General features: G+C 33.2%; 1 protein-coding gene and 1 long non-coding RNA gene across 3 annotated transcripts; one reads left to right on the top strand and one right to left on the bottom strand.

Moving 5' to 3' along the window:
- The first annotated feature begins 4,942 nt into the window (after nt 1–4,942).
- LOC120170864 (tobamovirus multiplication protein 1-like) lies at nt 4,943–10,629 on the top strand. Of its 2 annotated transcripts, none has more exons than XM_039178711.1 (12): nt 4,943–5,232; nt 6,653–6,703; nt 7,525–7,558; nt 7,643–7,729; nt 7,826–7,877; nt 8,309–8,486; nt 8,630–8,725; nt 8,977–9,037; nt 9,473–9,537; nt 9,699–9,773; nt 9,854–9,929; nt 10,493–10,629. In XM_039178711.1, the coding sequence occupies exons 1-12, from the start codon at nt 5,125–5,127 to the stop codon at nt 10,612–10,614; spliced, it is 1,005 nt and encodes a 334-aa protein (XP_039034642.1). In that variant the 5' UTR covers nt 4,943–5,124; the 3' UTR covers nt 10,615–10,629. The 2 variants fall into 2 exon arrangements, with proteins under 2 accessions (XP_039034642.1, XP_039034643.1); XM_039178712.1 differs by having other exon boundaries at nt 4,946–5,232; nt 10,105–10,585.
- On the bottom strand, nt 10,120–26,936 carry LOC120170866. The gene is made up of 3 exons (XR_005520824.1): nt 26,910–26,936; nt 26,482–26,483; nt 10,120–10,227 (listed from the first exon to the last, which is right to left on the bottom strand). It is a non-coding gene; the product is annotated as an uncharacterized LOC120170866 (long non-coding RNA).

Genomic DNA, 26,936 nt, shown 5'->3' with positions numbered 1-26,936 from the left:
GGCCTGCATCTCTCAACATTGCTCTTGTTCTTTCTAGCAAGGTTCTGTTCATCCGCTCTGCCACCCCATTTTGTTGAGGAGTGTTTGCTACTGTGAACTGTCTTTTGATGCCTTCTTTCCTGCAAAAATCATCAAATTCTTCGCTTGTGTATTCTCCTCCATTATATGTTCTGAAACACTTGATCTTATTTCCAGAATCAAGTTCCACCTGCGCTTTGAAGTTTTTAAAAGTTAAAAACACATCTGACTTCTTCTTAATAGGGTACACCCAACATCTCCTGGAATAGTCATCAATAAATGAGACAAAGTATTTTGCTCCGCCTAGGGATGTAACTGGTGCTTGCCATACGTCAGAGTGAACCAATTCTAGAACACTTTTTCCTCTAGAATTTGATGTGTTGAATTTCAACAGGTGCTGCTTACTTGTTATGCAATGCTCACACAAAGTAAGTGATACCTTCGTTAAACCTGGAAGTAGCTTTTGCTCCACAAGGACTTTCATTCCTTGTTCTGACATGTGTCCAAGTTTCTGATGCCATAGCATTGCAGAATCTGAACTACATGAGGCAACAGAGGCTTCTGCTTCTAGCAAAGTCTCTCCCTTCAGTATGTACAAGTTTGCTGCTATCTTTTCGCCTTTCAGCAACAAAAGCGCTCCACAGAACACCTTCATGATTCCTTTCTGTGTTTCAATCTTGCTTGCATTATTATCCAACAATTCGTAGGATAATAAATTTTTCTTCAGGCCTTTCACGTGCCGCACATCTCGAACAACTTTGGTTGTTCCATCGTACATCTTCAATTTGATGGTTCCCACGCCAATGATCTCTAAGGCATGATCATTGCAACTATACACAGATCCCTCTGAGACAGGTTCATACTGATGGAACCATTCTCTTCTTGAGGTCATGTGATATGTTGCTCCCGAATCAATGTGCCATATATCTACAAATCATTTTCTACCTTCCATGGTGGTTGACGCTTCACAACATAGAGCATCTCCATCATCTGAAGTGTTTGCAGTATTGCCTTGTGGATTGGAGTTTTTATTTAGACTCCAACAATCCTTCTTCAAGTGATCCTTCTTTCCACAGTGGTAGCACTTCAAATTCTTTTTGCTTCTTGACTTTGATCTACCATGTTTGTGACTGCTGCTTTGGCCACGTTCTGTTGATCTCCCTCTCATCGTTGTCAACGCTTCTGCTTGTTGCAGATTTACTTGTCTGTCTTCCTTGTTCTTGCGCCGATTTTCTTCTTGTAGAACAACAACTGCAATGTCATCGAATACTAGACTGGTGACATTACTGTTTGTCAAGTTGATGATGAGTTGATCGTACGAATCCGGTAGACTTTGAAGTAGAAGTTCAGCACGTTCTTGTTCTCCTATTTTACAGCTTAAGGATGTAAGCTGAGAAAATAAGGTGTTCAGTGTATTTAAGTGCTTCGTCACTGAAGTAGATTCTGGCATACGGAGAGTGTACAATTTCCTCTTAAGGAAAATTTTATTGTGCAGCGATGTGGCCTCGTACAATTTGGTGAGATGATCCCATATCTCCTTAGCTGTCTTCTTCTACTCGATGCTTGACAATACTTCATCTGCTAATGCTAGATGAAAGTTTGACATATCATTCCCGTCCATCTCGTTCCATTTGATGTCATTTGCGAAATCCACCGGACCTTTCATTGATAGCCGCTAGACACCCGTCTTTCCTTAGGATGTCCTTCATCTTCAATTTCCACAATGAGAAATTTCTCCCATTGAATTTTTCAATATCAAATTTTGTTGCCATAGCTTCTTTTACGGATAGCTCCCACTATTTCACTATCGTGAATAGTTCTCTGGAACCTTCAAAGAATGGGTAATAACTTCTTATTTTCTTATGTTGGAGGATCCACCTTTTGGTGGCAACCACAAAGACAATAAGCAGATATTACACACTCTAATCTAGCTCTTATACCAATTGTTGCGGAAGACGGCTATCGGATAGAGCAAAATTGCAACTGATAATTTGAGAAAATAAAAATGAAGATAAAAGAAACACAAAATTTACGTGGAAAATTCCTAAAACTTTAGGGTAAAAACCACGGGCAACGGTAGAAGAATTTCACTATGAGAAAATAGGAATTACAACCTCTCTCGATCTACCGAGGAGAAAACAATGATAATTCTCTCTTGATAAAAAGGAGAAAACAACTCTCAAGAAACTCTCTAAATTCTCTCTAGTATTGGAAGAAAGCTAGAATGCTTTGGGATGGTTTTGAAGCTAAATGAGCTAGGGTATTTATAGTTGAAGCTTAAGGACTAATCTTATAAATACCCTAAAGTGCAATGACTAAAAGTTGCATTTTTACCATTTTATTTTTCAAACAACTTTGCAACCAACTTTGAATTAAATCAAAGCAGCCGGTTGCCATCTAGAAAATTAGCTGCCCCATGCTATTTGCTTTTGACTTTCAACAATTATTGTTTAGTGATTTTCATTATTTAATCTATATTATCTCTTGAATTAATATATGGTTTCAAATTAAATGAATGAGATATATGAAGATCTCTTAATTCTGTTTGTAGAGTTTAGAAATTCCAATATTCAAAAAACGATCAAGTTAAAATTATTTGAGAATATATATATAACTGTGTTGATTACCTGCTTTCGTGGACTTTTGTTCTTCATTAGCACCCTTGATATGCTGGAGTTGGCTTAGCTAACAGCAAACCCCCTGGCAATGGCATCTTTTCATATGGAATAATATGCTATTACGTTTGCAGGGACAGGGAAGATTTGGTATGCATTGGGAAACTGAATAGGACTTTGTATACATTGATTTCAGTATAAACAAGAATTAGTATTAACCATATAACTTTTGTTTATGTGTTATTCATTGTTTTGCCTCTAATATCTCTTGAATTAATCCGTGGTTCTGATTATCAGATTATATTCAATTAAGAAATTATCATGCGTGTTTAACTATTTGATCATTATTCGGTATATTAAGGATTGAATGTTTTAATTTTACTAACAAAGTTAAAAAATTATCATACATTTTTAATTATATAAAAATAGATAAATGATACATGTGATGATTCTGATGATTTCTTAATTCCGCCTGCGAAATTAAAAATCTGTACTGTTCTAACTAAATAAATGAGAAGACTGACCATTTTTAATCGATATTAATTAATATTATATATAAAATAAAACTATCTGGTATACATGTACCGATTTTAATTTATATAAATATGTTTATTTTAGAGTTTAAGAGTTTATATTCATCATTTTGAGATTTAGAATTTATGTTTAGAATTTAAAGTTGCAAAAGGAAAGGTTTAGTTTATTGGTTAGAGTGGACAAAGTTATACTTCGATTCGGTGTCATTATAATTCGTTTTTATATTATTAAAAAATATATGAACAAATATTAAATTAGAGTTCCTAATTTTATTTAATTTGATTTTGTTCTTTATTTTTTATGATTATTTTTATTTTGTCTTTTATTTTTTATTATTAATTATATTTTGTCCCTTTTGAACTGATATTTTGACTTCGTCTATAGTTAAAGTTTTAGATTTTATAATTTAAGATTAAAATAGATATGTTGCGTAAAATAAACAATTTTTGCTTCAAATAATAATTTGTATATAACTCAAAAGAATATTTGATTCTAAAGTTTAAAATTTAGAGTCTAAGATTCAAAAAGTTGAAATTTTGGGGTTAAAATTCAAATAGCAAAATTATGTAAACTTCAGTCCATACGTATATTAAAAAACTACTCTACGAGTAAGAGAAAAATTAAGTTTGACTGGGAAGACAAAACTCTCAAGTTCCAACTTTTAGGTGTTAATTTTGACACAGAAATTGGAGTTTGGTGAAGCTGGCATGGGGACTAAATTCCAAAGAGAAACACAACAAGGGCTTATAACGAGACAAAAGGCCCTGTCCTAATTTGTAGGGTAATTAGTGTAAGAGTTTGGAGTCTTCAAATGCCTATATGTCCCAATGAGTTCTTTACAAAGAGACTATGCCAAAACTTTTAGTATATAATTAAAAACAAGGCTTATGAAACAAACCTTCTCTTTTAAGTAGGGTACACGTGATGATATTAATGAAAATTAATCAAATAAAAAAAACTTGAATAATCTGCCATCATTGTCACAGAGAGAATAAAAAACGAATTCAGCTAAACCATATATATATATATATACATATATACATATAATCCTTTTTACTCTATAAACATTTCCTGACAAAAGGAAACAAAAATGGCAGTCCAAGATCGGATGTCAATATCAATAAGATAAAGTTCACACACATTGCATAGCAAATTAAACACAAGAAATACAGTCATAAGAATTTATTTACTTTTGACTTTTTCTAATTTATAAATTTAATTGTTAATATTATAATGTAAAACTAAAGTCTTACTCAGAGTTATAAGATTTTTTTTAAGTAGTCTAGAATGATGATGAGAAAATATATATTTAAAATATCTTTTAATATTTTATACGGACGAAAATACTTGAATTTATTTTTTAAAAGATAATGTTTTCTTTTAATATTAATAGCTATTAATGAGTTCAAGATTATATGATTCTTTTTTCCCGGAAGAAACTTGTATGATTCCTTACTACTAAGAAATATCGGACGAGAAAATGTATTTTAAATATTATAAGAGGGAAAAAAAGAGAGGAAAGTATATGAAAAATGTCATTTTAGGGTTCTAAGAAAAGTCAAAGCTTTTTAAGGTAAAAAATCAGGGCACTCTCTCGTTCTAAGTTAGGGATTCTTTTTGCTTATAATTTTTCCCACAACGCCTTGAAAGCCATCCGCGTGTTTGCTATCTGACAAAACACAGTATCTCTTTTTCCACAAATTTTCAATCCAATTTACCCTCTTCCACATATTAATTATAATAAAAATGAAATTTGTTGATTGGGTATGGGTTTTCAATTTCCTTTAAAAAAAACCCAGAAAGGGATCTTACATGAAAGGTACTCGAAAAGGTTCAGCCTTTGTTTTCAAATATCAGATTGTGTTTTAGGGTCTCCTTGATCTTTCTTTCTGTAAGAGAAAAGAAAAACAGAGAGAAAGAGAGGAAAATAATTAATAAAAGGGAGCAAGAGGCGCAAATGTTTGAAGGAAAACCGAATTCTTGTAGTTTTCCGGATGAATTAGTTGGATTAAACTTGGCTTTTGCTTGCTGTGATGCCATTATTTCTGTTATTGCTTTTGCTCAGGTTTGTTTCTTTGGGTTAAAGACAAGATTTTTTTGGGGGGTTTTCAGGGAATTTTTATTTGATAGTTAGTTTGGAAGAGAAATGTGGGTTAAATTTGTGTTTTTTCGATTGTTTTGATCTTGTTTTTTGCGTTACAACATAGTGAAATTATATTTGTTTTGTTTCTCTGCTTTTCTTTGATGATAATAGAAATTGGGTAACTTGATAGGAGGGTAATGTTGTATTTGATTGCTAATTAACTTCCATTTTTACCTAATACAATTGAGATTAATATTGAGGAAGTAATTCAAGGTGTTGAACTTAATTGTTTGCATGACCAAAGGGTTAGCTGGTTGGACATTGTCTTCTTTCACGTTTATGCTCCCTCGTGTATGTAATATGTGATTCAGAATTTATGTAACAGATTGAATTTTTAATTTTTCAATACATAAATTGAGATATCCTTTTTTATTACATATTTTGTTTCTAATTGGTAATCTGTGTTTGTTTTTCCCTTAAACGCAACAAAACTATAAATTTGATGGAACAGTTTTCTTGTTTATCATTCATTATTGATTATGCTGAAAATGAAGTATGAACAGTTTGCACACTGAAGGATACAAAATGCACATGGTCTTAGGAATTCACGAGGAATGTCTTATAAATGGTTGGCTCTTATAGGAATCTGGACGATCAACCTTAAAGTTTTTCATGGTTCAGTATGATAAGTTTGAATCTGAAAATTGCTGGCTGACTGAACCCTGATCAGCTGAATCGTGTTTATTTTTACCATAAGCAGAGTTTGGACGAACAATGTAAACTATAAAGAGATTGAATTGAGCTCATTATAAGCTTTTCAGTTTACCCAAACTTAATTTTTGTCTTTTATCTATCTTAATGTTTATTGTAACATTATTTCAATTTCAATTGGCAACTTAACTGCAAGTCTACTCTTTTAGTTAATTCAACTCCAGTTTTTGCTTGCATCTATGTTTGTTTCAAAAAACACTTCTGGTTCGAGCTGTCGTAACTTACGACTTCCTTGAAGTTTTCGTACCATTCTATTTTAACTCTAACGTGTTCAAGATCTGCAATTTTTGCATTGCATTATATCCATGTAACTTGTTATATACACAAGTTTTTGTTGTTGTGAAAAACTTATCATTCTGCACTTAGTATCTGATCACAATATTGGTTTTACGGGTATCAGAGCAGTAAATTTGAAATCCTTAGACATCATGATGAGTGTCTGGGTATCTGTGTTGGATCTATATATGCATATGTGCTGGTAGATGTATGTCATTTCTTGTAGACAGTATCACCTGGGATAATATTGTCCATCAGACTATCTTTAGGATAATGTTACTAATTGTTATGGGAGGTTAGTTCGTACCTTTCTTTTTGGTTTGTTGTTTGTAACGACTATTTACTTTGTGGTCAGCTAGCACGCATTCACTCAAGGAATTCACAGCTTGGATGGACTCGCCAAAAAGTAAGTGCTAGGTTTTCTTCGATTTTTTAGTTAAAGGGTCTCTATTTGAATGTAAATTAATTCATAGGCTAGCTAGTTTAACACAATGTCAGCTGATCAGCTGGTTGAGTGGGGACTAACACCTTGATCTGATCTATGTGTGTCCCTGAATCCTGACCCCTTAAGGCAGGGTTTGGTGAATTGTCTGAACAAAGGCATGTCTGTGACCCTTCTAACACTGCTTGAACTTGGAAAAACTGGTAGGTTCAAATTAGTTGCAACTGCAGCATGCGTTAGCTAAAACATTTTGGGCCTCGGAGTTGATAATATGCCTTGAAAATATTTTAACCAACATTTCCAGGAATTCTACGTTTTCACAAGTGTCCTGCTTGCTGTTGTAATTTCTACACTTCTTGCAAACATGAGAAGAAATATTGTGTACGCCTTAGTCCCTGTCAGAAAAGTCACGGTTGCACTCCTATGCTTTCTTTGATCTTGTATTTTTGTATCCAACAAGGAAAGTGCAATGAAACATTAAAAATTTACCAAAAGTTTTCAATAAGTTGTATAGTAACCAAGTTTGGAAACTAGGAACACTAATTGAGTAAAAATATAGTTAAATCATTCTGGAATCCATGAAATGTAGAAAAGAAATATTCAAACTTATCCATAGTCCAGTTGAGGTAGAAGATGGACTTGGGGTTGAAGGCATGAAGCCAATCGATGTTATCAAGGTCCATGCATTTGTGTGCTATGCTAATCATGGTACATGCAAGTTGCTATGTTGATTTCTATTTCTAAGTGCGTATTCTTGTTCTTGACCCAAATGGATGTTATGACAGGTTTTTCATATACTGATTGGGTTTACTAATACTGGTATGCATTTTTATTTTGTGCTTAGTTTGTTTTGAATCACCTCTCTGATCCAAACTGAACTGCCAAATTCTCACCTACCTGCAGGTTACTTCATTTATTTTATCTTGAGTCTTGTTGCTGCATGCCGAGAGTGGTTATGCTGGTCATACACTTGTGGTTTTGTAGCCATGGGTATGTGTAGATGCTCGTAATAAGATCCTACTTATTTATTTCACTTCAGCAGCAGATTAGTTTAAACATTAACCAGCTCAAATATGCGTGTTGCAGCCTTCCCCAGAATTCTATTATTTGCAACATTTCTTCTGCTTTTGTCATTCTGGTATGTATGTCTTCTCTTTCACCAACTTATTTACATCTCTTTGAGTGAAATATGATCATGTCTTATATATAACTCCTTCAAATATAAGGAAGACGTGCTCTCTAAAACCAGAGATATTTGCAAGAATCTAGATATGCTCTTCTCAGTACACTTTTTTTTAATAATAGGAAATTGAAAAACAACAAGGTAAATCAGCTTAGTAGTTGACTAATCATCGTGTCTTAATCAATTAGTATTCCAGACAGCTTTTTATTTATTAATTTTTATCTTTTCCCTGGGTTAACCGTTACAATGGTACTGAAGCTAAGTGTTTTTGTAAATCAGGACAATATCCTATGATAGTTTTAGTTACTTTCATATTTTCTTTCAGAGTGAAAATTAGTGTTTCTTCATCAGCTGTACCCAATGTCTCTCTGGCGGATTTTTTATAGGGTCGACCTTTGCCACCAGGCAGATGATGAAGAGGAAGAGGATGATGAACAGGGCTTTCTAGAAGCTTTAATACAAAATTCTTTAAACAGACCAAGGTCTTCAGTCGCAGATGGTCGCAGATTATGTTATCCTTTCTGTTTAATCCATGTTGGAAGCCGTCAAAAGATAGTAATTCTGGTATAGTGATATATTTTCTTCTTTTGTTTCTTATCATGGTCTTCATGTATACCAAAAAAAATGTTTCTATAATACTTTCCTGTCATGTCATTTTGTAAAACATAATGTTTGAGATCTCATTAATTCTTTTATTCTTTGACCAGATTACTGTTCTTGGATTTCTTCTTATGATGACATTTTCTGTGTTAATTTGGATTGGAATGGAAGAAAATCCTATTGATTCATCAACCGTGTCGCGGGTATGAACATCTAAGAAGCTATTTTCTTTTGAGATATTGTTGTTTTGTTAGAGTACCATGAATAAGTCTGATTATTGGAGAGAAGGTTTCAGTGGGGATAGTCATAGTGTTTGCAATTTTTTTTCTTCTAGTTTATTGCTCGGAAAATGAGAAGACGCAATGGAAACCCATGTTTATGGAATTTCTTTGTAATGTTTATTCCTAGATATTTCTAGTCAAGCCATGAAGTACTGACTGCTTATCTCACACAGGTTTATGTAGATCTTTTTGCTACAGCAATACTATTGCTCGGTGGAGCATTAGCATGCTATGGTAAGCAACCAGCATTTATATGGGCTTTTCTTTTCATATCAGTTGAAGATTTTTCCCCTTATTGGGATAACTTTGTGATGACAAAATATGTAACATCAGGCCAACCGAACTTTATTCTTACTTGCTACACGTGAACCAAATACCAGAAGTCACGTGTCAGCCTCCCATCCTTAGTATTTAACAGCATGCATATGTATATTACTTAGATTTGTCCCAGACGATAAGTAACACTAATTCTAGAAGTTCGTTAGCACTCTGCTTTAATGGGTAATATGACTTATGGCTGGTCTAAATTCCAGAAAATGTTACTGGTCACTCTTTGTAATTGATTGACTAATTTGTACATCTTAAGAATCTCTAGAATAGATGACTCTTCTCTCTTTACATATTTCTTCTCTTAGAGATGCCCGTATGTTTATTCTTTCTCTTGCTCAGGGCTCCTATTATGTCGGAAAATGAGGAATGTTAGATCTGAAAGAGCTTCATCTGAGATCTGGAAGGTATTATCATATTATTCTTCATGCCTTTGTGCTATTTTCCTAGGCCTTTATGTTTACCTTTGATGCGTATATCTTCGTTAAAAATCCTGTGTCTTTATAGTTATCTTATTTCTTTGCATTGCTTTTTCCAGATGTTGTTTTGAGCTATACTGTTTATGTAGGTTGCAGGTTTGGCAATCGTATCTGTTATAAGTTTTACATTCAGTGCTTCTGTGGCCCTTTTTACTGATATTCCGGTACAGAGCTCTCTATTGTTTGTTCATACCGTGTTCTATTTTCTAGCTCCACGAACTTAATCATGCTTTCACGATTTCAGGTGATTTATCACTGGCGTGAACTGCACATAGACGGTGTTTATGCTTCTCTTTTACTGATTTTATATTACTTTATAGGTATTTCCTTCGACTTTTACCTTAAGTTGCCAATGTTTGCTCCAAATCAAAGGCTTTTGTGTTTTGTTTACGGAATCGGCTTTTAGGGCGTAGAATATCCCAACATTATGTACTACTGATCCGTATCTAGCATTACAAATATTTCACATGTATTTTGATGTTTCCGCATATTCAGCTTCATCTGGCAATCTGCAATAAAAGGGAACAGATTTGTCGACGATAAAGTTGATGGCTATAAGAACCTTCATCTAATCATAACTGTCTTGGATAAGGGACATTGTATGAGAAATCAGGATGTCTATATATCACAATGGAACGACTCAGGTGATCCGGGAGATTAAGACAATTAGAGTTTCCGAGTTATTTATGTTCCAACAAAGTATTTGTGCAACTATCCGTCTACTCTTGTCGGACTAGGGGTTAATTTCACGTGAAGATAGCGAATATTGTTGTTGCACAATCTTAAAATGTATATTTAGAGTCGATGCACGATCTTAAATGTGGAATGGTGAAGTAGGTCATGATATCAAGTTAATGATGTGATGTTCGTTTTGCTTTTGTAGGTTCATCAGTTCCCTCGGCTTTCGTATTATGGGTCATGAGAGAATTACCGCCCATGTCAACGGCTAACACGCAAGAAGAATCACGTGAAATAAACGAACAAGAAGCGGACCTTGATAGATAAATTAAATAATAACTTTATTTTTCAAAACAAATATTAAAATTTATAAAATGTGTTAACGTCGAAAATTAAATTTATTATTATATTAATACTAATAATGGATAAATAAAGAATATGTTTGTATTTTTTTTAAGTCAATTGCTTCACATGTTCTAAAAGTACAATCCTCGTTCTAAATTAATCTTTAAACTTTTAAATATATTAATTATTTCCCTAAATTATGACTATTATTCTAAATTAGTCTTTAAACTTTTGAGCATTTTAATTTCATCCTCAACTATGATCTTCATTCTAAATTGGTTTCAAATATTTTGAACATTCCAATTTCATCTCAAACTTTACGTATATACTAATCACATCCCTTGTTAATAAAATTGTTAGACCAAGTTATATCATTATATGCTCAAAAAATTAGGTTAATCTATGGTAGAAATTAATTACATATTTGGATGAGTTTGGGGATGATATTGGAATATTCAAAAGTTTAGGGATTAATTTAGAAAGAGGGTCATAGTTTAGGGATGAAATTAAAATGTCCAAAAGTTTAAGGAATAATTTAGAATAAGAATCATATTTTGAAGATGAATGGTCCATTTGGTGGGAAGAAATTACGGTGAAAATAGTGGTTTTAAATCAACCACAAAAGTTAGGATTTCTAGTATTTTCATTTTCAACTTTGCATTTGGAATTAAATTATAATTTTACCTTACTAATGCATGAGTTTCATTCATTTATGTATTTACATTTTATTTTAATAATTTATTATTAATATTCTTAAAAAAATAATTTATTATTTTTGATAGTTTATTTTAATTATTTAAAATAAATAAAATTCTTGATTTATATATTAAAATATTAATACTAAATTATATAAAATATTTTATTATAATTATATTTTTATTATAGTTTAAATTGATATAATTCATATATAATAACTATTTTTTAATTTATTATAGTTTAAATTGATATGATTCATATATAAGTGTAAGTGTAATTTAAATGCTATAATATTAATTTACAACATAAAGTCTACAATGAATATTTTATCTTTTCAAACCCATTTTTTAACAGTAATTCTAAATAATTAAATTTTAAACTGTACTTTTATACAACACTTTTAAAAGTTATTTTCTACAACACTTTTAAAAGTCATTTTTCAAAAACTATACCAAACTAGCCCGAAATTAGAATATTCAAAAGGTTAATAACCAATTTAAAATAAGGATTATAGTTTGGAGACATATGATACAATTAAGTCTAAATTTAAATATTTTATTTAGGATAAGAGTTGGCTTACCTTTATCATCACTTTTGTTATTGTAAAATACTTTCTGTCCCTTTAATATATAGAGTGGTATATCCGAAGACATACTAAAACTTCAAATCATTCATTAACTAATATAACTAAGAAATATTCATTATTTTGATTAAAATATTATCAAAATTAAAACAAAAATTATTTCAACTTAGTTATGGTCATGCACTCATGTGTGTGTATTGTTTATATTATTTTTTATGTTGTATATTAATCTAAAATTTTGAAGCAAAAGGAAGGTTTGTTCCAGTGTTTTAAAAAATTCTGTTATAGGGGTGTTCATTTTTCGGTTTTAATCAAATTAACTGATAGAACCGAATTAGTTTGGTTAATTTGGTCGGAGAATAATTAATATTTTTTCAATATTCGGTTAACGGTGAATTCGGTTTGAAATTGGTTAATTAACCGAATTAGCCAAAATTATTAAATATTATATATTATATATATTAAATGCATATTTTAAGCTCAAACCCATTAAGAATTAACATCTAATTATTTTTTAACCACACCAGACTCGTTAACTTATCAATACCTAATTAAATTTTAACTCAAATAAAAAATACATATATTATATTCAAATTAATCTAATTAAAAAATTATAAATAAAAAATCGGTTAATTCGGTTAACCGACCGAAATAACCAAATTTTATTTGGTTATGTTAATATTTTTAAAAAAAAATTGATTCGATTAACGATTAAAGAAAAAAATTCGATTAGTGAAAATTCGGTTCGGTCGATGACCGAATTAACCGTTTAAACACCCTACTCCATTATTTTAGAAAAAAAGATTTTTTATTTGCATATTAATAATAAATAAAAAGTAGAGATTAAGATATTTGTACAATGATTAATTTGATTATCTTTTTTATTTTTAGTTTTAATACTTGTATAATTTAATTTAACTCACCCATCACATAAGGTCAGCAGTCCACATGTACTCAATAATGTTACAACAAGAGGGGCAATCTTTTTCGTTAAAACAATAAATAATTGAGGGATGATTCATGTGGTCATTTTTAATAGAAATTCCACTTCCTCACATGGGAATTTTATTATCATGATGATATGACCGTCTGACCTAATATATTCTTCTTTATTACGTAATTAAAGAAAAAACACAATCGGTTAAACAACAGAAATCGTTATAAATCGATAACGTTATTGACTGATTTGCTTTTTAAAATTGTAATGAAAAATAAAAAATTTAATCAAATATTAATGATCATTTGTATAGTTCACCCTATATTATTGTTGTTGTTTTAAGAAAGTTTGATAATAATATGAATTAAATAACCTTAGTGGTTAAAGAAATGATTGTTATTTTTAGAGATATTAGGTTCGAGCACTAATAACTATAAGATATTTAAATATTCTTTGCCAAATAATTTAATTTTTTTAGAAAAGATAACATCACTTGTAATGACCTTATATTAATTAAAAAATTAATAATGTCAACTTCAAACTTCCCGCAAAGTTTACTTTAATATTTTATTTATAATATTTAATATATCAATTAAGAGTGGACAATTTGTCATAAATATAATAAGAATAATAAAAAACAAATAAACAAATCTAATAAGAGATTAAAGTTGACATAAAATGCTATCTTCTTGGCGAGTTGAATTCAAACAAATTTATTTATAATATTAATGTGAATTTATCTAAACCTAAAAAATAGATATTACAATAAAATTATAACAAATAATGTTAAAAAAATTATTGACCATTATCATAATATTTTGAGGTCAAAATATATACGCAGTCTTGACACTTTTTAAAGATATGAATTATTCATAATTCCTAACCTCTAAATTAGATATAATTAAATTCAGAGTAAATTACATTGTTCTTCATCAAACTTGACTCTCTCTTCTATTCTGCTCATTGAACTTTAAATTTTTTCAATTTGTTATCGAACTTTATACATTGAATTATTTTGTTCACTCCACCGTTAATATTCTAATGGTATTATGATGTGGATTAAATAAATGAGTTTTTAACACAGGTCATAAAAAAATAAAATAAAATAAAATACTAGGGTAGATAATATTACCCAAATTCAAAAAATTTTGAAATTTTTGAATTCGTTGTTTGGAATAAAGTTTGTGTGATGAAGTGTCTGTGGTTGATTTTATCCTAATCTGGCTCTATTTGGGTTGCTTGGGTAAATAGTTATTTGTTGAAAAATTATTCTATTTGCGGGTTCCAAGTCAAATAGCCATAGTTGGGCTTGGAGGAAATTACAAAAACTGAGGGATGAGTTGGCTATAGTTGATAATCTTCAGGAAGGGTACAAAGCAAGGAAGGTTTGGTAGCTGTTTAGGCATAAGCAAGACAAGGTGCCTTGGTCGAAGGTTGTTTGGGGTGGTTTGTCTGTTCCTCGCCATTCTTTTATTTCTTGGCTGGTGGTGCAAGACAAGCTGCCAACGAAGGATAGAATGTTAAGATGGGGTTGTCATATCGATCCTGGTTGTTTGTTGTGTGAAGATGGATTGGAGACGCGTGATCATTTGTTCGTTAAGTGCTAAGATTTGATTGCTTGGTTGCAAAGGCTTGGCAAGGGGAAAATCTTTGCATTCTACCATTATCTGTGTAGCTTGGGGTGCTTTTAATTATTATATTTGGCAAGAAAGGAATGGTACGCAACATGGTAAGGGGTTAGGCAGTGCCCTGTTATAATTTTTTTTTGCATGATACTTAGGGTCCGTTTGTTTCGCGTAAAACATTTTTCGGAAAATATTTTTCTCATTTTCCAGTGTTTGGTTGGAGAAAAACTGGTTGGTCAACGTAAAATATTTTCCTGGTTAACATAATTTCCTTTGTGTTTTCTGGAAAATGACTTACGGTCTGATTTTTCGTAAGTCATTTTCTGAACTTTTTACTTTAAAGAATAAATACTCAAAATAATTTTATTTTATGAGTTTAATATTAATAAATATTTTAATATCATTTTAATCAAAATATTAATTATTAAAATATTTAAAATATATTTATTAATATTTCTAAAAATATATATTTTTAATATTATAATAAAATAATCAATTATATTATAATATAAGATATTATATTTTTATTTTAATATATAATAAATTATTATAAAAATTTATATTATTTATTAATTTCATAAAATGATATTATTAAATTATTAATAATGAATACTATTTTTATATTTAATATTAATATAAGAATCTAATAATATTTTAATAAAGATATTTAAAATATACTAATTAATATTTTTAAAATATCATATAACACTATTACTTTAATAAATAATTAATATAATTTATAATATTTTTATTTCAATAAAATATACCAATATTAATATTTTTATTAATAAAATTATAAAAAAAATATTTTAATAATAAGTAAATTATTTTAATATTTTAAAAATAATAATATTAAGCTTTATGATAAATAATATTATTTATTGTATTTAATATTTGTAATAAATATTTTTTAAAAAAATCATCAACTAGTGAAAAAAGAGTTTAAATAACATATTTCAAACATCGCTAAAACGTTTTTAAGAAAATATTTATTAAAACATCAACTAGTCAAAAAAATATAATTCATTTTACAGAAAATATTATCTGAAAAACGTTTTCAGTGAAACAAACGGACCATTAAATTAGGCTTGCAGGGAATAGTAGGTTTACTTGTGTGGATTTTGCTTTGCTTACTGAATGTGGCTTATAGTAGGGTCTTGTTAGTTATTCTTTGATTTTTTTTCATTTTGTTTTGGTTTATGTGGTGGTAGGTTTTTGGGTGATTTTGTATTGATGGCATTTTTTTTTTTGGATAAAATAAAGAAATTTATCCAAAAAAAAAAATATTACCCAAAGTCTATTCATCTTCCACCAGCAACCTCCATAACCTTCCAGCCTTCGCCAAGCAACCTCCAAAATCTGCAAACCTTCATCGAGCAATCTCTTCCACAACAATCTCTTCTTCATCGTGAGCTATCAATCACAGTTCCATGTTGTCACCTTCCTCTATCCATCAATCCTCAAATTCATAATCATTACTTCAAAACTACAACCATAACCCCAAAACACCCACTGTAAATCCTAAATTCAAACCCCATATCATAACCGTATACTAATCGATGCAACCAAAGTTTATGAAAAAAATGTGTGAAATCGATGCTTTCATTGGGGTTGAACTAGTTTGTTGACAGATAGAGAGAGTTTCATCTTAAAACCTTGCAAAAGTTTACAAAGTAGCATGTTGTCGGAACACAACCACTTGAAAAATCTAGTTGGAAATGAATAGCTATATATTTGTCATATAAAGAGCACGCAACAAAAAGAAATTTCATGGACAATCATACTTTTTATTGGCAAATATACGACGACCAAAGCAAGTGGTATGGAAGAGAAAGAAACAAATTTTATTTTTGGGTTCCCGATGGTGGTGACTCTGATGGTCAGATTACGAATCCCAACGGTGAGGAGACGCACACGTGTGAGGAGACCAACATATATTCATTTCGGATTTCATCCGACGGTGAATGGCGGAGATCAGAAGAAGAGAAGTCAAAAGGTCCACGACTAGATGCGAGAGTTTGGGGCTTTTTTCGATCATGCTATCAACGCTTTTAACTATTTTCGAAATGCTGATCGGGTGTGGCTACTGGTGTGGTGGTCACTAACATATCTAATCCTGGTCGAAAAGTTGTTGGGTATGGCCGGTGACCTTTGGTCATGCGTTGGGTATGGTTAGCCTTCAAGGGAGGGATTCGACTTTTTATTATTTTTTGACCAATCTTTTATCAATTAAAAAGTATTTATTTTTTTCATGTCATAAGATCGTTAGAAAATTAACGGTGAAATGAGAAAAATATTTTAATTTATAAAATTTAATGAGCAAAATAGAAAAAAAAAAGTAAAATTTAATGAGGAACAATATAATTTACCCTTAAATTTAAGTATTTTTAAGCTCACAACCTTTTAAAAGTTGCAACAGCTGAAGTTTTGGTTCTGCTTCATGCAGACAAACTTGCATATCAGGATAGTACAGTAATTATTTCTCTCATTTACCAAAAAAAAGTTGCAATAAAAATAATATCAATCAAATTAATATTCAATCAAATTGTTGTACTAAGCCAATCATTAACATTTAACGTTGTTAATATTTTTCAACAAATTTTATGTTCAATAGCACATGCCACGTGATATAGTTCAACTTAGTATGCTTTCAAAATTATGTCGGCTTAAATTGAATAAACATGCCAAACTGCAAGGACTGATGATAAATTTTGATTTTTTTAATGATGGAGCTAGGAAGAATTTAACTTTAATTTTATAGGGACTATCTCTCAAACCTTTCTAAAGTCCAAGGACTGATGACAAATTTTGACTTTTTTTAAAGAAACCAGGATTTATTTATTTATCGAAAGTCACATCAACAAACATATTGTCAATTACATACTGAAACAATACAATCGTGACTATCATAAATAAAATATAACAATGATCGCCTAGTATTGAAAGGAGGATAAGGAAGAGGAATGAATTATAGAATGAATGCTTGCTTGATTACAACATAATGAAGTTGTTTTTATACACAACAAATGTAGCTCATAACTGCTCTTATTCAACTAACTAATCTTAACAAACTAACAGCTTCCTAACTTCAAATTAATAACTTGTGCCAGCGTGGCATGGCAAACAACACATGCTTGCTTATACTGCTAATATTCTCCCTGCTTCTTCCCACCTTCAAAACTGATGGACGCATATCCTTGAACGAAATTCTTCAAATGCAGTCCTGGCCAATGGTTTAGTGAATCCATCAGCTATTTGATGCATGGGTGGTACATAGCTGATACACAACTGACCAGCAGCCACTTTCTAGCGTACAAAGTGGACATCGAGATCAACATGCTTAGATTGGGCATGATATACTGGATTCGCACTCATGGCCACCACATTGGTGTTGTCACACCAGACAACAGGCTTATGATCTTGCTGAATACATAAGTTTGTTAGGAGAGCTTGAATCCATGTTATGTCTGTTGCCGTATCAACTACACTCTTGTATTCAGTCTCCATTGTGGATCGAGAGACCTTTCGATGTTTCTTTGAGCACCAAGTGACAAGGCACTTCTTTATTAAATTAGGTTCTGTTTGAACAATAGCTTCAGTTTTTGGTCCTTCTTTGTTTGGATCTGGTTCCTGGAATATTAGAGTACAATGCTTCTTTGGTTAATGGTGAATGTTGAGTTTCTGTTATTGTTGGTAGCCTGCGGTCTTGCGCCTAGCAATTGTTGAATTAAGCATCGGTTATTGTTGGTCATTTGTAAGGTTTCCAATGAGTTGGTTGATTCTATGTTGATCTTGTTGAGAATTTATCTTAGAGAAGAGGATTCAAGATTTGGTGATCTTTGGTACAAGGTTGCATTCAAATGGTTGAATTTTTGTCGTGATAAAAATTTCCTAGTTGGTGTTTGTGGGCTGGTTATTGAGATGCTTGATTCTTGGTGAGTATGATTGTTATTCTTTGTTGGTAAGGGAAGATTTGGATGCTGATTTTGAGCTTTAATCCTCCATTGGGGCATTTTGAAAGTCTTGAGTTGCTGATCCAAGTTCTTTCACACTGGTCACTGTTGAATAATTGGTTTCATTGATTACTGCTGGTTATTGATTTGGGTTTTTTATTTCATGGTTTTCATTACTTGTGTGTTTGCTCAAATACTCTTTGTTTTAGTTTATTCATGGTTTGTTGCTTTTATCACAAGGTAACATGTGACTTGAAAGCTTCACAACCAAGTGTTCATGATAGAAAATCTCTGGGGAGGGTTAAGAGTTTAACAGCCTTGCCTTCCTTAACCAGACAAAATACGACATTTTCTTGCCCAAGAGAGGCTTCAAATTGCACCCGGGAGCTTGTAGTTTAACCACCTTGCTTCCACCAAAAAGAAAGTCTGAATAAGTGAGAAGAACAGTTTTGATTCATGAAGAAGTTTCAAATGAAAGAATGAGAAAGAAAAGAAAGGTGAATAAAGTAGAACGAAGGGAAGCATAGAACTTTCGATTCTCGATGAATCACCTAAGTAAAAGGAAGAGATCTTTTAAGGAACTTTAGATGAAATAGTGAAGAAAGAAAGACAGAATGGTGAATGAAGAGAAAGTCTATTTCTTTATCAAGAACCATCTTTTTCAATTTCTTGGTTAGGAACCAGTAGCTCATTGCAACACTTTGTTTGTATCTCTTATTCAATAATCAACTACAAAGAAGATCAAGAACTTGAAGAAGCAGGGTGAATGTTAAAGTATAAGATTGAGTCAATTGTAATTAGTTAATTAGTTAGATTTGTTAATAGTTGGTTATGGTCCATATTTATATATTTAATTTAAATATATATACTCGGTCCGATACCCATTCAAATAACCGTTTATGCTAAACGGGGATACCCGTTTCCCCGTGGTTTTCGCCGATTACCCGATAGAGATCCCCGTTTAAATCCCTGCGATTTTTTAAGTGGGGACGAGTATGAGTTTTTTAAACGGGGATGGGGGGACCAATACCCGACCCGTTGCCATCCCTAGTTATGGATTTTGGTTATATAAACCCAATAGTTGTAAGTAGGCTTTAACTCATCTATTGCAATTTCCTTTATCTTCTCTCAATATTCATCTTAACAAATCCCTAATAAACACTCAATTGCTCATCACTTTTCACACACTCCAGTCACTGGTTGTTCTTCATATCTGGCCACCATGGCTACTTTCTCACACCTAGTGATAGCTTGATAAATAAAAACATGAGCAAGTGAAGCAACGACGTATATAAAATGATCATTTCAATGGCTCCAAACATTAAAATTGAAGAAGAGCAAAAAGACCAACAGAAAAAAGCGGTCTCCCCTTAACAACAATCACAATCGATACATATATGCGATAACCAACGAATCTTATTATACAAACGAATAGACGAACCAAACATCAGGAAAGCAATCAACCATATATTCATGAAAAAACACATATCGAGAAGAAAACTAATAAAAAACTTACACCGAAAATCTACAAACACCGATAACTATGATACCCTTTAGCAAAAAAGACAAAAAAACATTATTATTAAACTAAGTTACACTAAACTAAGTTAAACTACGAGCGAGAATTAGTAAAATAAAAAATAAAAAAACAAAAGGAAAAGGGAGAAAAAGGACTTGGAGGTGACCGTGAACGGCTACCACAGCTGCCCCAAAAATAAACATTGTACAATCGACAGCAAAGAAAGATAACCGGTTCAGAACAAACGGGTAACCGCTTCAGAGCAAATGTTTCTACGTTTTTTTTAAATTAAAGAGAAATGAAAAAGTCTACGTCAACTAGTGCAGTGGCTGCACATTTAGTAAGCAACAAAAAATAATGTCACATTAAATTCCTACCACTTCATATGACTGAGCTTATCTTTATATTGAACAAATTCATATGCTTGATTTAGTTCAAAATCAAAGTCATCTCTGGTTTTAGTTTAAAAAACCTTAATCTGCATTTAGCTAAGCTTGTTGCTAACCAGACATGGCAGCAGCTCAGTTACAACTCGTCGAAATCACAGGTAATCTGTCCCAAAAAAAAACAAAATCATACAAAAAGTCAACGTTTTGTCCGAGCTTGTAATAATTCGTGATTTGTATTGCATTTTTCATTGTTGCAGAGCTAGAAATCAACAGAAAAGAGAATTTAATTGATCAACCGGGTGGCATCAACCGGGCACTAAAAGCTCTGTCAAGGGATTATAAATGGTGGATTCGTACGGTTCTCTATACAGTTTTTCTCATTTGCGGGCAATCATTGGCGACGATTCTCGGTCGGCTTTATTTCAACAAAGGTGGCACCAGCAAGTGGTTGGCATCATTGGCTCAAATCGACGGTTTCTCAGTTTTAGTACCTTTGTACTTCTTTATCCTATGTAAAAATCCCACGCCATAATCGGATTCACCGTGTTGGAAGAATGATCGAGCTGCAGGCTAATGTGCGTAACATACTACATGGTGTGCATGGAGAAGATTCAAGAAGCTTGAAGTTAAGCTCATTGTTGCTGATGTATGGTGCGTTGCAGGCAATCAGAGCCTTAGGCTGTTAGGATATTGTTACACGGATTCATTTGTCAAAGTTTGTTATGAAGGTTGCTTCTTAGTTCATCAACCTATCTGCTATATAAGTCATGTGCATTTGCACTGAAAAAGCAATGGAATTCAATAATTGTTTTTAAATTTATTCTTGTTTTTATCATGGTATCTTTCGCTAAGGATCCTGGGGCTCCTATACCCGTTGCTGCTTAATCTCTTTGTTCATGCTGAGCATCATGTTTACCAATAAAAAGGTTAATGTGGTGCTAGACGAGACAAACTACATGTTGTGGAGGCAGCAAGTCCTTCTTACTGTGCGCATCCATCGTTTGGAGCAGCTCCTCAATGGCACAATGCCTATTCCACCTGAGTTTACTGTCAATGTTGAAGGTACGTCGGTTGTTAATGAGGCGTTTGAGGATTACATGGCACATGATAGTGCTCTCGTCTTATGGCTGTTATCAACGATTAGTGCTCCCCTCCTGCCACAGTTTGTTGGAGCTGAAACTGCAGCAGCTGTGTGGAACACCGTTGTTCAGTTCTTTGCTAACAAATCCACAACTACAGTGATGAACTTGTACTATAAACTACAATCACTGAGGAAGGGTGATGATTCCATGCGTGTGTACCTCACTCGAATCAAAGACATCTGTGATGCTCTTGCATCATGTGGCAGCCCGGTTTCGCAGGTGGAGCATGTGGTTAGCATTTTGAAAGGCTTGCCGAGAGAATATCAATCGTTTATGACTGTCATTGCATCAAGCCCTGAAACATTATCCCTTGATCAAATATACTCTATGATGGTTGATGCAGAGACACAATTAGCTAGCTTCGATTCACAACCTGAGAATTTTCCAATAAGTGCTAATGTCGCTCATAGACAAATTCCTGGTAGATCTACTGGATCTGAAAACTCTCATGAATTCAAGCAGCAGTCATCAACAGTGCGTGGTGGTCGAGTTGGTGGTAGAGGTCGAGCACGACTGCAATGTCAGTTATGTGGTAAAGTTGGCCATTCGGTTGATCGATGCTGGTACAGGTTTAACCGAGACTTTGCTGGAATTCTTGCCACTAATGCTCGAACGCAATTTAAGGATGATTCGAGCAGTGTTAACTATGTTAATCTTGATAGTGTTGCTTGTACGTACTATGTTAATAAGTCAGGAACTAGTTCAGTAGCTACACGAGGCGCTGCAGCTCCTTCTACAAATGTGGCATCAGCTCATGCTAAGTGGATCGTGGAGTCGGGCGCGTCACATCATGTCACTTCAGATGCTGCTCATATCAACCATCCCACTGATCTTGATGGACCAAGTAATCTTGTGGTTGGAAATGGTTCCTCTCTTAATGTTCAATCAGTAGGTCGATCTGTGTTACGATTGTCTTCTCAAACATTGCTACTTACTGATCTGTTGCATGTTCCTGAAATAACTAAACATCTTCTCTCCGTGTCAAAGCTTGTTAAGGATAATCATGTGTTCTTCGAGTTTCATGCTGATACCTGTTGTGTGCGAGATGAAGTAACATGCCATATACTTCTTCGAGGAAGACAGAAAGGGGTACTTTATTCGTTTACCTTGGATAGTCAGCTGAGTGTTTGTAATAATGCTAAAGCTTATGCAGTTCATAATCATTGTAACTCGTTTGAGCTTTGGCATAGGAGATTAGGTCATCCAACATTTTCAACTTTGAAATTGGTTTGTAATTCAATTGCCGTTGATATTCCAAATAATGCGAATCAGTTGTGTGTTGCTTATTGTTTGGGTAAAAGCCATAAGCTTCCGTTTGTTGACTCAACCATGGTGTATGATGAGCCATTTCAACTGGTTTTCACAGATCTTTGGGGACCCTCGCCTGAGCTCTCAGATGGTTTTTAGTATTACATATCTTTCGTAGATGCCTGTACTAGGCATACGTGGGTATATTTGTTGAAGAATAAGTCACAGGCTATAATTGCTTTCAGATTGTTCAAATGCATGGTTGAAACTCAATTCTCACTGCCAATCAGAGCTATACAAAGTGATTGGGGTGGTGAATATAGAAACTGGACAGAAGAGTTAGCTCATGCAGAAGTTTTGCATAGAGTCACTTGTCCTCACTCGTCTGAGCAAACCAGAGTTGTTGAGTGTAAGCATAGACACCTAATAGAGTTGGCACTAGTGTTGCTAACACATACATCTCTTCCAATCAAATTATGTCCTATGCAGTAACCATAGCAGCATACTTGATAAATCGACTGCCAACTAAGGTGTTGAATAATATCTCTCCCTTTGAGAAATTACTTAAACAGAAACCCGATTACACAACCATGCGAGTCTTTGGTTGTAGATGTTTTTCTCATCTGCGAGAATTTCAACCTCATAAACTGATGCCTCGATCCCAAAAGTGTACATTTCTGGGCTATAGCTCTCAGCATCGAGGTTTTCAATATCTTGGAGCCAGTGGTCGTATCTTTATTAGCAGGCATGTTAAATTTGATGAACTTGTGTTTCCATTTGCAGTTGTTAAACATGATAATGCTCATCACGTGGTATCATCTCCACGATCAGCATCGTTAGAGGTCATTTCTCGAAGACATTACGCACATCTTACTGCAGTGGAACCAATTTTGGAACATTCTGGTGTATCGTCTCAAGCAAGCCATGCTGAGAATGAAGCGGGTCATGATGATGAGCTGGATAATGTATTTGAATTTTCAGATCACTCGACTGAAAATTCACTCATGAGTAGTCTTCCTTTGGACAATACTGAAGAAGTAAATGAGTCTGTTCAAAATTCAGTCGAGGATGCGAATGTTCCTGATCAGGTACCACTAACTAACACTCATCCTATGGTTACTAGAAGCAAGCATGGAATTTTCAAGCCTAAGATGTTCCTTGCTATGGAATATACTGTTATACCTACTGATATTCATCAGGCTTTGAAGTCGAGTCAATGGACCTCTATTGTGCATGATGAACTTACTGCTTTACAACGGAATAGAACTTGGACATTGGTTCCATTACCAATTAGACGAACATCAGTTGGTTGTAAACGGCTATTTAAACTGGAAAAAAATCCCGATGGCTCAATTCAACGTTACAAAGCCAGGTTAGTGGCAAAAGGATTTATGCAAGTACCAGGACAGGACTTTAAGGAAACTTTTAGTCCTGTGGTCAAATTTCTAACCTTAAATGTTATTCTATCCATAGCTGTAACAAACAAGTGGCCACTACGACATGTGGATGTTAATAACGCCTTTCTCCATGGTGATTTGAATGAGGAAGTCTTCATGCAACAACCGCCTGGATTTGAGCAGCTGGCTGAGGATGGCACCAAGCTTGTATGTAAGCTTCATAAGTCTTTTTATAGGTTGCGTCAAGCTCCCAGGAACTGGAACAACAAACTGAAAGATAGCCTGCTACAGATGCGATTTTAAGTGTCAAGAGCAGATGCATATTTGTTCATTTCACTTGCTCAAGGGAAAGTTATATATATAATTGTCTATGTCGATGATATTGTGATCACTGGTCAGTCAGTTACTGCAATTGAACGAGTGGTTATGTCACTCAAACTTAATTTCTCGTTGAAGGATCTTGGCGAGTTAAATTATTTTTTTGGTAATTGAAGTCCAACGCAGTACTAGTGGCCTTATATTATCTCAAAAGAAGTTTATTTTCGATTTACTAGAGAAGACATGTATAACAAGGGCAACCCCTACCAATACTCCTATGGTTATATCCAATAAACTTCAAAGAGATGCTGGAAAAATGATTGAAGATGCTCGAGAGTTTCGAAGTATGGTTGGTGCATTGCTCTTTGCATGTCACACAAGACCGAACATAGTGTATAGCGTAAGCAAGGTTGCTCAATTTATGCATGAACCACATGAGAGTCATCTGCAGGCTGCCAAACGTATTCTAAGATACCTAGCTGGCACAATTGAGTATGGTATGCTCTTCAATCCATCAAATGAAGATCTAAGAATTGTTGCATTCTCGGATGCTGATTGGGGAGGTTGTATAGATGATCGAAGGTCGATGTCAGGTCATTGTGTTTTGCTAGGTGGTAACTTGGTGTCATGGAGCACAAAGAAACAGAAAGTTGTCTCCAGATCCACCATGGAAGTTGAATATCGTAGTCTTGCAGATGCAGTTACAAAGGTTACTTGGATAGATGCATTGTTGAATGATATTGGAGTAATACAGCAGAAAAAACCAATCGTTTGGTGTGATAATACGAGTGCCATATCGCTTAGTGCAAATCCAGTCCTATATGCACAATCTAAACATATCGATTTAGATGTGTATTTTGTCATGGAAAAAATTGCAGGAAACAAATTATATGTTAGCTATGTTCCTACTGCACATCAACTTGCGAATGAGTTCACAAAGCCTTTATCAAAAATAGCTTTTACAGCGTTTCGAGAGCAAGTGAATGTTTGTCTTAAAAAGGGAGGAGAATAAGAAGAAGCAGGAGGAATGTTGGAAGAATGATCGAGCTGCAGGCTAATGTGCGTAACATACTGCATAGTATGCATGGAGAAGATTCAAGAAGCTTGAAGTTAAGCTCATTGTTGCTGATGTATGGTGTGTTGCAGACAATCAGAGCCTTAGGCTGTTAGGATATTGTTACACGGATTCATTTGTCAAAGTTTGTTATGAAGGTTGCTTCTTAGTTCAACAACCTATCTTGTAACACCCCTAACCCGTACCCGACCTGGATCTGAGTCCGAGGTATCACAATGACTTTTCAAAACATTTACTTGTATAAAATAGTGAGTAATTTAAAACTTTTATACATGTAACTTATTCAAAAGATTTCCAGAACTATTCAGAGCTTAAATGTTTTTGCAAAACCGATCAGAGTATATATAATTCAAAACATTAATTACATGCCAACTATTTTCAATATACAAAATACATCTAATTCAAGACATCTTTTCTGATCTGATCTTCGGTAAGAAGTAACTGACCTGTCTTGCTCCACTTTGCTCTTTACTCTTCTTACTTCTGCAACCTACGTGTGAAACAATCACACGCTAAGTCTATGACTTAGTGAGGCAAATAAACATGTAATATAAACTATAGCTTGTAATCATGCATGAACACTTACTGCTATCACTCATACCCTTATTCATGTAACAAATCCCTATAACACCTATGCAATACATCATTACATGTAAGAACATATATACACACACATATATTCATCACTCATCATTTACATCTTTAGCCTTATTTCATTATCAATATTATTATCGGTTATATCACTTAATACATATCCTCTTATACCTAGTATTTTAACTAACATTTGACTCATTTAATCATACCATCAACATCTCATCATATAAATTATATATACTATCATTCATAGCACAAAAGCATACAAGTCACATGTAATATGTTGGTTGTTATTTCTTTATTAAACCATGTACACATGTAAGAACTATGGATATGTGAGTCTATAGAGGTTATGCACTAATGCTGTCACCACAGCTCGTATAAATTACACTGTAGTGCCACGTAGAATTTTGCACCGAAGTGCCGCGTAGAAATTTGTCCCCGAAGGACCGCGTAGAATTTGTCCCGAATGACCACTTAGAAATTCCTTAAGAATCATATATATATATATAAAGGATCAAGCATGTGTCTCAAAAGACATCACACATGTTCCAAGGAATACATATATGTCCCGAAGGACCGCGTAGACCCTCGACTCTTGGCATGCCAACTATACCTCTAGCTCTCAAGACACATAACATGGACATTGTCATTTCACATATTCATATATACACATAGTTCAATTACACATAGAACATTTTCATATGATTCACATTTACATGTCACATAGCTTATATACTTTCTCACGTAGTCACATAGATCCATGTCATATAACATATATCCCAAAGTGCATATAATCACATATATCATATCATATATCTTAGATCA

This window comes from Hibiscus syriacus, unplaced genomic scaffold (genome assembly GCF_006381635.1).
Source record: "Hibiscus syriacus cultivar Baekdansim isolate YM2019G1 unplaced genomic scaffold, ASM638163v2 tig00111794_pilon, whole genome shotgun sequence".
NCBI classification, from domain to species: Eukaryota; Viridiplantae; Streptophyta; class Magnoliopsida; order Malvales; family Malvaceae; genus Hibiscus; species Hibiscus syriacus.
This window is presented reverse-complemented; position numbering and strand designations above follow the sequence as displayed.